Below are 15,299 nucleotides of genomic sequence, written 5' to 3' on the forward strand. Positions count from 1 at the left end.
CACTACTTTTGACCAGGGATCTATGGGGACCTAGTGCACTAAATATGGCATAGGGTGCCATTTGGGACACTACATGTCTCTCTGAGAAACAGCTTTAATATTGTAAAAATATGTCCCTGTCTTCATGGGGCCAGTCAAACTGTCACACCCTGATCTGTTTCACCTGTCCTTGTGCTTGTCTCCACCCCCCTCCAGGTGTCGCCCATCTTCTCCGTTATCCCCTGTGTATTTATACCCGTGTTCTCTGTTTTTCTATTGCCAGTTCATTTTGTTTCGTCAAACCAGCCTTTTTACTTCTATTCCTGTCTCTCGATTGTTCCTGTTTTCCCGGGTTTTGACCTTTTCTGCCTGCCCTCACCCTGACCCTGCCCTGACCTGACCTTGACCCTACCCTGACCCTGACCCTGCCTGCTGTCCTGTACCTTTGCCCCAGCTATCTGGATTACTGACCCCTGCGTGCCCTGACCCTGACCATGCCCAGACCCTGCCATGACCTTTACTGCTGTCCTGTACCTTTGCCCCAGCTATCTGGATTACTGACGCCTGCGTGCCCTGACCCTGACCTGACCCTGCCATGACCTTTACTGCTGTCCTGTACTTTTGCCCCACCTATCTGGATTACTGACCCCTGCGTGCCCTGACCCTGACCCTGCCCTGACCCTGCCATGACCTTTACTGCTGTCCTGTACCTTTGCCCCACCTATGGATTACTGACCCCTGCGTGCCCTGACCCTGACCCTTCCCTGACCCTGCCATATCCTTTACTGCTGTCCTGTACCTTTGCCCCACCTATTTGGATTACTGACCCTGCGTGCCCTGACCCTGACTGCTGTCCTGTACCTTTGCACCACCTATCTGGATTACTGACCCCTGCGTGCCCGGGCCCTGACCCTGCCCTGACCTTGACCCTACCCTGACCCTAACCCTGCCTGCAGTCCTGTACCTTTGGCCCACCTATCTGGATTACTGACCCCTGCGTGCCCTGACCCTGACCCTGCCTGCAGTCCCGTACCTTTGCCCCACCTATCTGGATAACTGACCCCTGACCCTGCCCTGACCCTGCCCTGACCCTGACCCTGCCCTGACCCTGACCCGACCCTGTCCTGACCCTGCCCTGACCCTGACCCTGACCCTGCCCTGACCCTGACCCTGACCTTGACCCTGCCCTAACCCTGCCCTGACCCTGACCCTGTCCTGACCCTGCCCTGACCCTGCCCTGACCCTGACCCTGACCCTGCCCTGACCCTGCCCTGACCCTGACCCTGCCCTGACCCTGCCCTGACCTGACCTGACCCTGACCCTGCCCTGACCCTGCCCTGACCCTGCCCTGACCCTGACCCTGCCTGCCCTGACCCTGCCCTCGACCTGTCTTTTGCCTGCCCAGGTTGGATTAATAAACTGTTGTTACTTCGACGTTGTCTGAAACGTGATACAAACCAAGATAGATATGTATCTTCTAGATGGACTAAGAGGGAGATTTCCTCACAGAAGTGCATCTTGGGAGAGGAGGGGAGAGGACGTGATGATAGCAGCCCAATGTCATCCTCTCTGATTGTCACTGAATTATAAAGGGTTTAATATCCATGTAATGCTTCCTAACATACACTGGACGAAAACATTAGGAACACCTGCTCTTCCCATGACATAGACTGACCAGGTGAATCCGGGTGAAAGCTATGATCCCTTATTGATGTCTCTTGTTAAATCCACTTCAATCAGTGTAGATGAAGGGGAGGAGACGGATTTAAAGATGGATGTTTAAGCCTTGAGACAGTTGAGACATGGATTGTGTATGTGTGCCATTCAGAGGGTGTATGGGCAAGACAAAATATTAAAAGTGCCTTTGAACGAGGGTATGGTAGTAGGTGCCAAGGCGTACCGGTTTGTGTCAAGAACTGCAACGCTGCTGGGTTTTTACGCTAAACAGTTTCCCATGTGTATTGACATACAGCCAGCTTGACACAACTACAACCCAGTGTTGAAAAAGACATGGTAGTCAATATTGACGGATAAAAAGAGAGAAGGAGAGAGAGACTATGGAGGGCAGACAAGAGTCTTTATAAACAGTAGGACAAGTAGAACAGGAAACAGGAAACAGGAAACATAAAAAAATGTTTCTGCAGCTGCTTTAGTTGTCTTTCTCCTCTTCATCGGTTGCGTCCGTGGGATTGTGTACCACTGCAGTTATATTCTACTTTTTAATTGTCAGTTATACTCTACTTTTTAATTGTCTATTTACAATATCCCATTACCCAGCTTTGTCTTACTTCCTGTTCCTGTCTGTGACTGCATGAGTAATCATAACACTGGGTACTCCCCTAAATCGCACCCTATCCCTATATCGTGCACTACATTTGACCAAGGCCAAAGTAGTCAAAAGTAGGGCACTATAAAGGGAATAGGGTTCTATAGGCTCTGGCCAAAAGCAGTGCACTATAAAGGGAATAGGGTTCTATAGGCTCTGGTCAAAAGGAGGGCACTATAAAGGTAATTAGGGAGCCATTTGGGACTCAGAAACCAGTGTGAATGCTAACACTTTAAACACACACTCATTATGTGGAGGCTACAGTCAAGTGACAACAGAACGGCAATATGGTTACTGGGAAGTATGAAAGAATAAAAAGCAGAGAGAGAACAGAAGAGAAAAGTGGAATAATTTAGTGACCCCCCCGTCCCCTCCCGTCCCCCTCCTTTTTGTATTAATTCATCAATTCCCAACTTGAGGAAAGGAAAGGAGAGGAAAGGAAAGGAGACTCCTTCGGGTTGGCGAGAATTAATTTGTGGGGTTTTCAGATGAGCTGCATAAAAAATAATAATAATAATAATAATAAACTAGTATATAATAATAATAAACTAGTATATCGTTATTCCACAGGAGAGGATTGTCCTACGGAACATTCTTTTTCAAGATACATATTTTACTATTAAGTAAAAGGGAGAAAGCAAAAAAGAACAAATACAAAGTAAAATGATCAAGATGGTTCTGTTGGGTTAGTCTGTGGGGAACGTGGCCCTGGTAAAATAGTTCTGTTGGGTTAGTCTGTGGGGAACGTGGCCCTGGTAAAATAGTTCTGTTGGGTTAGTCTGTGGGGAACGTGGCCCTGGTAAAATAGTTCTGTTGGGTTAGTCTGTGGGGAACGTGGCCCTGGTAAAATAGTTCTGTTGGGTTAGTCTGTGGGGAACGTGGCCCTGGTAAAATAGTTCTGTTGGGTTGGTCTGTGGGGAACGGGGCCCTGGTAAAATAGTTCTGTTGGGTTAGTCTGTGGGGAACGTGGCCCTGGTAAAATAGTTCTGTTGGGTTAGTCTGTGGGGAACGTGGCCCTGGTAAAATAGTTCTGTTGGGTTAGTCTGTGGGGAACGTGGCCCTGGTAAAATAGTTCTGTTGGGTTAGTCTGTGGGGAACGTGGCCCTGGTAAAATAGTTCTGTTGGGTTAGTCTGTTGGTCTTCTGTTGGGTTAGTCTGTGGGGAACGTGGCCCTGGTAAAATAGTTCTGTTGGGTTAGTCTGTGGGGAACGTGGCCCTGGTAAAATAGTTCTGTTGGGTTAGTCTGTGGGTGGAACGTGGCCCTGGTAAAATAGTTCTGTTGGGTTAGTCTGTGGGGAACGTGGCCCTGGTAAAATAGTTCTGTTGGGTTAGTCTGTGGGGAACGTGGCCCTGGTAAAATAGTTCTGTTGGGTTAGTCTGTGGGGAACGTGGCCCTGGTAAAATAGTTCTGTTGGGTTAGTCTGTGGGGAACGTGGCCCTGGTAAAATAGTTCTGTTGGGTTAGTCTGTGGGGAACGTGGCCCTGGTAAAATAGTTCTGTTGGGTTAGTCTGTGGGGAACGTGGCCCTGGTAAAATAGTTCTGTTGTTGGGTTAGTCTGTGGGGAACGTGGCCCTGGTAAGATAGTTCTGTTGGGTTAGTCTGTGGCCCTGGTAAAATAGTTCTGTTGGCTGTGGGGAACCCCTGGTAAAATAGTTCTGTTGGGTTAGTCTGTGGGGAACGTGGCCCTGGTAAAATTCTGTTGGTTCTGTTGGGTTGGTAAAATCTGTGGGGAACGTGGCCCTGGTAAAATATAGTTCTGTTGGGTTAGTCTGTGGGGAACGTGGGTTAGTCTGTGGGGAAACGTGGCCCTGGGTTAGGTAAAATAGTTCTGTTGGGTTAGTCTGTGGGTTCTGAACGTGGCCCTGGTAAAATAGTTCTGTTGGGTTAGTCTGTGGGGAACGTGGCCCTGGTAAAATAGTTCTGTTGGGTTAGTCTGTGGGGAACGTGGCCCTGGTAAAATAGTTCTGTTGGGTTAGTCTGTGGGGAACGTGGCCCTGGTAAAATAGTTCTGTTGGGTTAGTCTGTGGGGAACGTGGCCCTGGTAAAATAGTTCTGTTGGGTTAGTCTGTGGGGAACGTGGCCCTGGTAAAATAGTTCTGTTGGGTTAGTCTGTGGGGAACGTGGCCCTGGTAAAATAGTTCTGTTGGGTTAGTCTGTGGGGAACGTGGCCCTGGTAAAAGTTCTGTTGGGTTAGTCTGTTGGGTTAGTCTGTGGGGAACGTGGCCCTGGTAAAATAGTTCTGTTGGGTTAGTCTGTGGGGAACGGGCCCTTAAAATAGTCTGTGGGGAACGTGGCCCTGGTAAAATAGTTCTGTTGGGTTAGTCTGTGGGGAACGTGGCCCTGGTAAAATAGTTCTGTTGGGTTAGTCTGTGGGGAACGTGGCCCTGGTAAAATAGTTCTGTTGGGTTAGTCTGGGGGAACCCCTGGTAAAATAGTTCTGTTGGTAAAATAGGTTAGTCTGGGGGAACGTGGCCCTGGTAAAATAGTTCTGTTGGGTTAGTCTGTTAGTCTGTGGGGAACGTGGCCCTGGTAAAATAGTTCTGTTGGGTTAGTCTGTGGGGAACGTGGCCCTGGTAAAATAGTTCTGTTGGGTTAGTCTGTGGGGAACGTGGCCCTGGTAAAATAGTTCTGTTGGGTTAGTCTGTGGGTTAGTCTGTGGGGAACGTGGCCCTGGTAAAATAGTTCTGTTGGGTTAGTCTGTGGGGAACGTGGCCCTGGTAAAATAGTTCTGTTGGGTTAGTCTGTGGGGAACGTGGCCCTGGTAAAATAGTTCTGTTGGGTTAGTCTGTGGGGAACGTGGCCCTGGTAAGATAGTTCTGTTGGGTTAGTCTGTGGGGAACGTGGCCCTGGTAAAATAGTTCTGTTGGGTTAGTCTGTGGGGAACGTGGCCCTGGTAAAATAGTTCTGTTGGGTTAGTCTGTGGGGAACGTGGCCCTGGTAAAATAGTTCTGTTGGGTTAGTCTGTGGGGAAAATAGTTCTGTGGCCCTGGTAAAATAGTTCTAGTTCTGTTGGGTTAGTCTGTGGGGAACGTGGCCCTGGTAAAATAGTTCTGTTGGGTTAGTCTGTGGGGAACGTGGCCCTGGTAAAATAGTTCTGTTGGGTTAGTCTGTGGGGAACGTGGCCCTGGTAAAACGTTCTGGCTGTGGGGAACCCCTGGTAAGATAGTTCTGTTGGGTTAGTCTGTGGGGAACGTGGCCCTGGTAAAATAGTTCTGTTGGGTTAGTCTGTGGGGAACGTGGCCCTGGTAAAATAGTTCTGTTGGGTTAGTCTGTGGGGAACGTGGCCCTGGTAAAATAGTTCTGTTGGGTTAGTCTGTGGGGAACGTGGCCCTGGTAAAATAGTTCTGTTGGGTTAGTCTGTGGGGAACGTGGCCCTGGTAAAATAGTTCTGTTGGGTTAGTCTGTGGGGAACGTGGCCCTGGTAAAATAGTTCTGTTGGGTTAGTCTGTGGGGAACGTGGCCCTGGTAAGATAGTTCTGTTGGGTTAGTCTGTGGGTCTGAACGTGGCCCTGGTAAAATAGATAGTTCTGTTGGGTTAGTCTGTGGGGAACGTCTGGTAAAATAGTTCTGTTGGGTTAGTCTGGGGGAACGTGGCCCTGGTAAAATAGTTCTGTTGGGTTAGTCTGTGGGGAACGTGGCCCTGGTAAAATAGTTCTGTTGGGTTAGTCTGTGGGGAACGTGGCCCTGGTAAAATAGTTCTGTTGGGTTAAAATAGTAAAATCTTCTGTTGGGTTAGTCTGTGGGGAACGTGGCCCTGGTAAAATAGTTCTGTTGGGTTAGTCTGTGGGGAACGTGGCCCTGGTAAAATAGTTCTGTTGGGTTAGTCTGTGGGGAACGTGGCCCTGGTAAAATAGTTCTGTTGGGTTAGTCTGTGGGGAACGTGGCCCTGGTAAAATAGTTCTGTTGGGTTAGTCTGTGGGGAACGTGGCCCTGGTAAAATAGTTCTGTTGGGTTAGTCTGTGGGGAACGTGGCCCTGGTAAAATAGTTCTGGGTTGGGTTAGTCTGTGGGGAACGTGGCCCTGGTAAAATAGTTCTGTTGGGTTAGTCTGTGGGGAACGTGGCCCTGGTAAAATAGTTCTGTTGGGTTAGTCTGTGGGGAACGTGGCCCTGGTAAAATAGTTCTGTTGGGTTAGTCTGTGGGGAACGTGGCCCTGGTAAAATAGTTCTGTTGGGTTAGTCTGTGGGGAACGTGGCCCTGGTAAGATAGTTCTGTTGGGTTAGTCTGTGGGGAACGTGGCCCTGGTAAAATAGTTCTGTTGGGTTAGTCTGTTGGGGGTGGGGAACGTGGCCCTGGTAAAATAGTTCTGTTGGGTTAGTCTGTTGGGAACGTGGCCCTGGTAAAATAGTTCTGTTGGGTTAGTCTGTGGGGAACGTGGCCCTGGTAAAATAGTTCTGTTGGGTTAGTCTGTGGGGAACGTGGCCCTGGTAAGATAGTTCTGTTGGGTTAGTCTGTGGGGAACGTGGCCCTGGTAAAATAGTTCTGTTGGGTTAGTCTGTGGGGAACGTGGCCCTGGTAAAATAGTTCTGTTGGGTTAGTCTGTGGGGAACGTGGCCCTGGTAAAATAGTTCTGCTGGGTTAGTCTGTGGGGAACGTGGCCCTGGTAAAATAGTTCTGTCTGTGGGGAACGTGGCCCTGGTAAAATAGTTCTGTTGGGTTAGTCTGTGGGGAACGTGGCCCTGGTAAAATAGTTCTGTTGGGTTAGTCTGTGGGGAACGTGGCCCTGGTAAAATAGTTCTGTTGGGTTAGTCTGGGTTCTCCTTAAGAACCTCCCCTGAGAACCTTTGGGAACCGCTACAGTAAAACCTACTGTACGAGAGTGCTGACAGAGTGTGCGACGCGTGCAGAACAATTTGGGCATGCAATACTTACTCTGTCACGGGTCACATATCAAAACAGGACTCTATAAAGCATCTATAAAGCATTCATAGTGACAAAGTCACTTCACAGGGAAGCAGCATTCACTGATGAGCATCATGCATACAACATACTAGCTGACATGTGCTGTCGGACCGATTCCCCAGATTAAGATTACGACTGCTCCTGGATTTAAAAAACGCTGTTAAATTCAGACTCTATTAAAAGTTTTGTTTTGTTTTGTTGTTGTTGTTGTCCTCGACTGGGTTTAAATCTGGGTCTGGGAACCCGGCCCATAGCGATGTACAATATCTGATCGTATGTATAACATTCAGAAGGTGTTTGGTTTTTGCTTCAAGGCAGGTTATGTCTACCTATGTCAGGTTATGTCTACCTATGTCAGGTTATGTCAGGTTATGTCTACCTATGTCAGGTTATGTCTACCTCTGTCAGGTTATGTCTACCTATGTCAGGTTATGTCTACCTATGTCAGGTTATGTCAGGTTATGTCTACCTATGTCAGGTTATGTCTACCTATGTCAGGTTATGTCTACCTATGTCAGGTTATGTCAGGTTATGTCTACATATGTCAGGTTATGTCTACCTATGTCAGGTTATGTCTACCTATGTCAGGTTATGTCAGGTTATGTCTACCTATGTCAGGTTATGTCTACCTATGTCAGGTTATGTCTACCTATGTCAGGTTATGTCAGCTGCCATAAGGCTTGAAGATGCTTTTGGTCAAACTTGAACCAATTGTTTTTTTTCCATGAGTATCTATGCGTTTACGAATGCTTTACAAAAGCCTTATAAATGTTGGGTAATGTACTGTACATCTCAATGTCTTGAGAACCCCCCCCAAAAAAAAAAAAACCGTTTCACACAGTCACGTGATTTAACGTGGGACTCCACCTGTGTGCTTGTTTCACCATTTCAATACACAACAAGCACCACCACCCTCATTCTGCCCTCCACAATGCAAACAAATTATATTCTCTTGCATATCTAAAAAAAAATGTTTTAAAAAATAAATTAAAAAAAATCACAAATAAAACAAAAATATAATCTTACCTCATTGATCTGATCCAAAGTTATACGTATAGATTAACGTAAGAAGGCATGGAGTCGGAGAGAGATACAGTACAATATAAGTGAACAGTTTAGATAGGTAGACGCACTGGCCTCCAAAGCTCATCCTCAAAATATATTTACAAAGGCATTTTCCCCTGACAGATTGATGTACGAATATAAATATGAAGACAGCATTGGAACAGAGACACACAAATTAATCGCTCTCAGCCAAGTGACAATGTTGTCGTCCTCCACTCTTCCCTCCTGTCCGTCCTGTAGGTTTGGGGTAGAGTACGATTAAAGTAGTGGGGGGGTCAATCAGTAACTCTCTGTCTGATGGTAACAGCAGTAAGGTAATGGGGGGTCAATCAGTAACTCTCTGTCTGATGGTAACAGCAGTAAGGTAATGGGGGGTCAATCAGTAACTCTCTGTCTGATGGTAACAGCAGTAAGGTAATGGGGGGGTCAATCAGTAACTCTCTGTCTGATGGTAACAGCAGTAAGGTAATGGGGGTCAATCAGTAACTCTCTGTCTGATGGTAACAGCAGTAAGGTAATGGGGGGGGTCAATCAGTAACTCTCTGTCTGACGGTAACAGCAGTAAGGTAATGGGGGTCAATCAGTAACTCTCTGTCTGATGGTAACAGCAGTAAGGTAATGGGGGGTCAATCAGTAACTCTCTGTCTGACGGTAACAGCAGTAAGGTAATGGGGGGGTCAATCAGTAACTCTCTGTCTGATGGTAACAGCAGTAAGGTAATGAGGGGGGTCAATCAGTAACTCTCTGTCTGATGGTAACAGCAGTAAGGTAATGGGGGGGTCAATCAGTAACTCTCTGTCTCTCTCTGACAATGTGTCAGTCGCTGTGCCTTGTGACTGACTCTGTGTAGCATCTCCAGGCTTTAGGAACAGGAGGGTCTGGACTGTAGAGGACGACAGTTAGAATAGATAGACAGGACAGTAATGAGGAGAAAATCAGTCTGACTGTTGCAGTGCCTTGTGACTGACTCTGTGGCTGTCTCTGCTGCGTCTCCACAGTGCTGAGCTGGGACCCAAACACCTTTCATCCATAATGGATCAGGCCCTCAGGGCAGTGAGATGCAGAGAGAAACAGCTTCTACAGCCCCCAGTCCCTAAACAGACTGGCTGCTGCAGGTAGGGAGCTACGGAGGGAGGCTGACCCATAAAAGAACAGCCTTGCTGCAGGTAGGGAGCTACGGAGGGAGGCTGACCCATAAAAGAACAGCCTTGCTGCAGGTAGGGGGCTGCGGAGGGAGGCTGACCCATAAAAGAACAGCCTAGCTGCAGGTAGGGAGCTACGGAGGGAGGCTGACCCATAAAATAACAGCCTAGCAGCAGCTGCTGCAGGTAGGGAGCTACGGAGGGAGGCTGACCCAGAAAAGAACAGTAGGGAGCTACGGAGGGAGGCTGCCTCAGAAAAGAACAGTAGGGAGCAAGGGAAGGAAGGCTGTGTTATTTAACTGTCAGGGATTATAGTGAAATTGTTCTGGGGGAAAACAGGGAGTTAATTACTGATACATGTCTCCCACACAGAGAGAGAGATGCGGGAAATGGGATAGAGAGAGAGGAAGGAGAGAGGGAGGAGAGGGAGAGAGAGAGGAGAGAGAGAGACCGAGGACAGAGAGAGAGAGAGAAACCACTCACACCATCCATCCATCCTATCCCTGGGAGATGAGATGATAGAGGGGGGACCGTGGTGAGATAGGAACCATTGTAATGGTTCTAACACCACGTCATCACTCTGACTGCTAAGGGACAGAGACGCAGGATGGATCTCTGCCAGGCCCAGCCAGCCGCTAGCCTAATGACAGGAAATGAGAATGATGGTCCTTGCTCCTCGACTCGATGGAGGAGGAGAGATCTTTAGTTTGGGTGTCAGAGAGAGAGAGAGAGAGAGCAAGAGAGAGAGGAGAGAGAGAGACAGAGAGAGAGGGAGAGAGAGACAAAGAGAGAGAGAGAGACAGAGACAGAGATAGAGGGAGGAGAGAGAGACAGAGAGAGAGAGAGACAGAGACAGAGACAGAGATAGAGGGAGCAGAGAGAGAGAGAGAGAGAGAGAGAGAGAGAGAGAGGAGAGAGAGAGAGAGACACGGTGTCAGAGTAACTGTCCGTCTGTGTCTGTCGTGTGACCTAGTGACGAGAGGGAGACAGTCACTCACAGTGGGTTTTAATTTGACTTGAATGAGTTAAAAACACCAAACTAAAGACGGTTTGGCACACAGTTTTAAACTCCCGAAGGTCTCCTGACGGACGTCACTGAGTGGTTCCGCACAGAATACACACACACACCCACACTCACTCACACACACCCACACTCACACACTCACACACACACACACACACACACACACACACACACACACACACACACACACACACACACACACACACACACACACACACACACACACGTGTGCTCGTGCCGAACCAACAACCCAACGATACACAACAAAACGACTGCAGAAGAGGCAGTCTACCACCGAAAGGACCAGGATGAAATCAACAAAACCATCTGTGACTGTGGAACAGTCAGGAACAGGAACAGTCAGGAACAGTCAGGAACAGGAGCAGTCAGGAACAGGAGCAGTCAGGAACAGGAACAGTCAGGAACAGTCAGGAACAGGAACAGTCAGGAACAGTCAGTCAGGAACAGGAACAGTCAGGAACAGGAACAGTCAGGAACAGGAACAGTCAGGAACAGTCAGGAACAGGAACAGTCAGGAACAGGAACAGTCAGGAACAGGAACAGTCAGGAACAGGAGCAGTCAGGAACAGGAGCAGTCAGGAACAGGAACAGTCAGCAGCAGGAACAGTCAGGAACAGGAGCAGTCAGGAACAGGAACAGTCAGCAGCAGGAACAGTCAGGAACAGGAGCAGTCAGGAAAAGGAACAGTCAGGAACAGGAACAGTCAGGAACAGGAGCAGTCAGGAACAGGAACAGTCAGGAACAGGAACGGTCAGGAACAGTCAGGAACAGGAACAGTCAGGAACAGTCAGTAACAGGAACAGTCAGGAACAGGAACAGTCAGGAACAGGAACAGTCAGGAACAGGAGCAGTCAGGAACAGGAACAGTCAGGAACAGGAACAGTCAGGAACAGGAGCAGTCAGGAACAGGAACAGTCAGGAACAGGAACAGTCAGGAACGGTCAGGAACAGTCAGGAACAGGAACAGGAACAGGTCGTCATTGTCCATCAGGGGAACTAAAGAGGAGCAGCTGGATGAACCAGCTATTCAAATTATAAAGTCAGAAAATACATCCTATTCCCTTTATAGTGCACTACTTCTGACCATAGGGCCTGTACTGCACTACTTCTGACCAAGACCCATAGTGCCTGTAGTGCACTACTTCTGACCATAGGGCCTGTAGTGCACTACTTCTGACCATAGGGCCTGTAGTGCACTACTTCTGACCATAGGGCCTGTAGTGCACTACTTCTGACCAGGACCCATAGGGCCTGTAGTGCACTACTTCTGACCATAGGGCCTGTAGTGCACTACTTCTGACCAAGACCCATAGGGCCTGTAGTGCACTACTTCTGACCAAGACCCATAGGGCCTGTAGTACACTAATTCTGACCAGAACCCATAGGGCCTGTAGTGCACTACTTCTGACCAGGACCCATAGGGCCTGTAGTGCACAACTTCTGACCATAGGGCCTGTAGTGCACTACTTCTGACCAAGACCCATAGGGCCTGTAGTGCACTACTTCTGACCAAGACCCATAGGGCCTGTAGTGCACTACTTCCAAGACCAGGGCCTGTAGTGCCCTTCTGACCATAGGGCCTGTAGTGCACTACTTCTGACCAAGACCCATAGGGCCTGTAGTGCACTACTTCTGACCATAGGGCCTGTAGTGCACTACTTCTGACCAAGACCCATAGGGCCTGTAGTGCACTACTTCTGACCAAGACCCATAGGGCCTGTAGTGCACTACTTCTGACCAAGACCCATAGGGCCTGTAGTGCACTACTTCTGACCAAGACCCATAGGGCCTGTAGTGCACTACTTCTGACCAAGACCCATAGGGCCTGTAGTACACTAATTCTGACCAGAACCCATAGGGCCTGTAGTGCACTACTTCTGACCAGGACCCATAGGGCCTGTAGTGCACTACTTCTGACAATAGGGCCTGTAGTGCACTACTTCTGACCACCTAGGGCCGTAGTGCACTACTTCTGACCATAGGGCCTGTACTTCTGACCAAGACCCATAGGGCCTGTAGTGCACTACTTCTGACCAAGACCCATAGGGCCTGTAGTGCACTACTTCTGACCATACCTACTACTTCTGACCATAGGGCCAACTACTTCTGACCAAGACCCATAGGGCCTGTAGTGCACTACTTCTGACCAAGACCCATAGGGCCTGTAGTACACTAATTCTGACCAGAACCCATAGGGCCTGTAGTGCACTACTTCTGACCAGACCATAGGGCCTGTAGTGCACTACTTCTGACCAAGACCCATAGGGCCTGTAGTGCACTACTTCTGACCAAGACCCATAGGGCCTGTAGTGCACTACTTCTGACCAAGACCCATAGGGCCTGTAGGGCCTGGGCCTAGTGCACTACTTCTGACCAAGACCATAGGGCCTGTAGTGCACTACTTCTGACCAAGACCCATAGGGCCTGTAGTGCACTACTTCTGACCAAGGGCCTGGGCCTGTGCACTACTTCTGACCAAGACCCATAGGGCCTGTAGTGCACTACTTCTGACCAAGACCCATAGGGCCTGACCAAGACCCAGTGCACTACTTCTGACCATAGGGCCTGTAGTGCACTACTTGACCAAGACCCATAGGGCCTGTAGGGCCTGTAGTGCACTACTTCCAGGACCCATGACCAGTGCACTACTTCTGACAATAGGGCCTGTAGTGCACTACTTCTGACCATAGGGCCTGTAGTGCACTACTTCTGACCATAGGGCCTGTAGTGCACTACTTCTGACCAAGACCCATAGGGCCTGTAGTGCACTACTTCTGACCATAGGGCCTGTAGTGCACTACTTCTGACCATAGGGCCTGTAGTGCACTACTTCTGACCATAGGGCCTGTAGTGCACTACTTCTGACCATAGGGCCTGTAGTGCACTACTTCTGACCAAGACCCATAGGGCCTGTAGTGCACTACTTCTGACCATAGGGCCTGTAGTGCACTACTTCTGACCAAGACCCATAGGGCCTGTAGTGCACTACTTCTGACCAGGACCCATAGGGCCCGTAGTACACTAATTCTGACCAGGACACATATGGCCTGTAGTGCACTACTTCTGACCAAGACCCATAGGGCCTGTAGTGCACTACTTCTGACCGTAGGGCCTGTAGTGCACTACTTCTGACCATAGGGCCTGTAGTGCACTACTTCTGACCATAGGGCCTGTAGTGCACTACTTCTGACCATAGGGCCTGTAGTACACTACTTCTGACCATAGGGCCTGTAGTGCACTACTTCTGACCAAGACCCATAGGGCCTGTAGTGCACTACTTCTGACCATAGGGCCTGTAGTGCACTACTTCTGACCATAGGGCCTGTAGTGCACTACTTCTGACCATAGGGCCTGTAGTGCACTACTTCTGACCATAGGGCCTGTAGTGCACTACTTCTGACCATAGGGCCTGTAGTGCACTACTTCTGACCATAGGGCCTGTAGTGCACTACTTCTGACCATAGGGCCTGTAGTGCACTATAAAGGGAATAGGCTACCATTTGGATCTAATTTAAGCCTTAAAAAGAACCATGTATTGACAACTACAGTATGTATTGTCCATTTCTTGAATCTGAATTGTAGGTCGTCAGACAACAAGAAAGAGGGAAATGGAATTGATCCAGTCAGGTCAAGGTGAAAGGTCAAAGGGGGGGTGTGTCTCACCTCATACACAGACAGTATCTTTCACCTGGCCAATCAAGTTATATCGCTAACTACTTCAATGAAGGGAGAAAAGATGGAGGAAAGACGGATGGGTGCAGTTTCAAATAAAGAGAGAGTGTCAGTGAGAGGGGTCTTTTTCTAAGAGTGGGTAAGAGGTGAAAGTTGAAAGGTCAAGAGTTTTTTTTGTTTGTTGTCTGTCTTCATACTCCGACTTGAATAAAGGACGAGCTCACAGAGATTCAACGAGAGGGAGGTGAAAAGGTCAAAGTTGAAAGGTCAAAAGTTGACGTTCTATCTCACCTCGTACTCTTCCTTGAAGCCGTATCCCTCCGCACACTTCATCTGCGTGATGTGCTGCAGCAGGTCGGCTACTCTGATAGCAGGGTGGAGCTGGCCTGTCTGGTAGGGCGCGTCTACTGTCCCCTCCCTCTTCCTCAGGGAGTGGCCGTGAGACTGGACCAGACTACTGGTGTCGCTGCAGCTACCACCACCACCCAGCGTCTGGCTGTCGTCTGGACAGAGCAGGCAGACAGGCAGGCAGACACAAACACACACAGAGACAGGGGAGAAGAAGGTACAGCAGGTCAGGATAGTGAGTGAACTCTTCATGACCCTTACGGGTGGTCATAATGCCTACAGAATAATGGTCGTAAGGCCTAAATAATAGTGGTCGTAAGGTCTACATAAAGCTGCCATAAGGCCTATATAATGCTTTCATACAGGCCTAGATAATGCTGTCATAAGGTCTAGATAATGCTGTCCTACAGACCTAGATAAGGCTGCCATAAGGCCTACATAATGCTTTCATAAGGTCTACATAAAGCTGCCATAAGGCCTATATAATAAATACAGACCTAGATAATGCCGTCATACAGGCCTAGATAATGCCGTCATACAGGCCTAGATAATGCCGTCATACAGGCCTAGATAATGCTATCATACAAGCCTAGGTAATGATGACATAAGGCCTAGATAATGTTGTCATAAGGCCTAGATAATGCTGTCATAAAGCCTAGATAATGCTGTCGTACAGGTCTAGACAATGCTGTTATAAGGCCTAGATAATGCCGTCACAAGGCCCAGATAACGCTGTCGTACAGGCCTAGATAATGCTGTCATAAGGCCTAGATAATGCTGTCGTACAGGCCTAGATAGTGCTGTCATGTGAGTCACATAC

The 15,299-nt window shown here is 48.7% G+C and overlaps 1 protein-coding gene across 1 annotated transcript in view; it reads right to left on the minus strand.

The window, feature by feature from the left end:
• The window catches only part of LOC112222543 (receptor-type tyrosine-protein phosphatase mu-like), a 441,501-nt gene that overhangs the window by 113,370 nt on the left and 312,832 nt on the right, over positions 1-15,299 (minus strand). Inside the window, exon 18 of the mRNA XM_042329181.1 lies at positions 14,423-14,634. Within this exon, the coding sequence (XP_042185115.1) occupies positions 14,423-14,634 (212 nt within the window). The remainder of the gene's footprint in view (positions 1-14,422; positions 14,635-15,299) is intronic.

Source organism: Oncorhynchus tshawytscha, linkage group LG10 (genome assembly GCF_018296145.1).
Source record: "Oncorhynchus tshawytscha isolate Ot180627B linkage group LG10, Otsh_v2.0, whole genome shotgun sequence".
Classification (NCBI taxonomy): domain Eukaryota; kingdom Metazoa; phylum Chordata; class Actinopteri; order Salmoniformes; family Salmonidae; genus Oncorhynchus; species Oncorhynchus tshawytscha.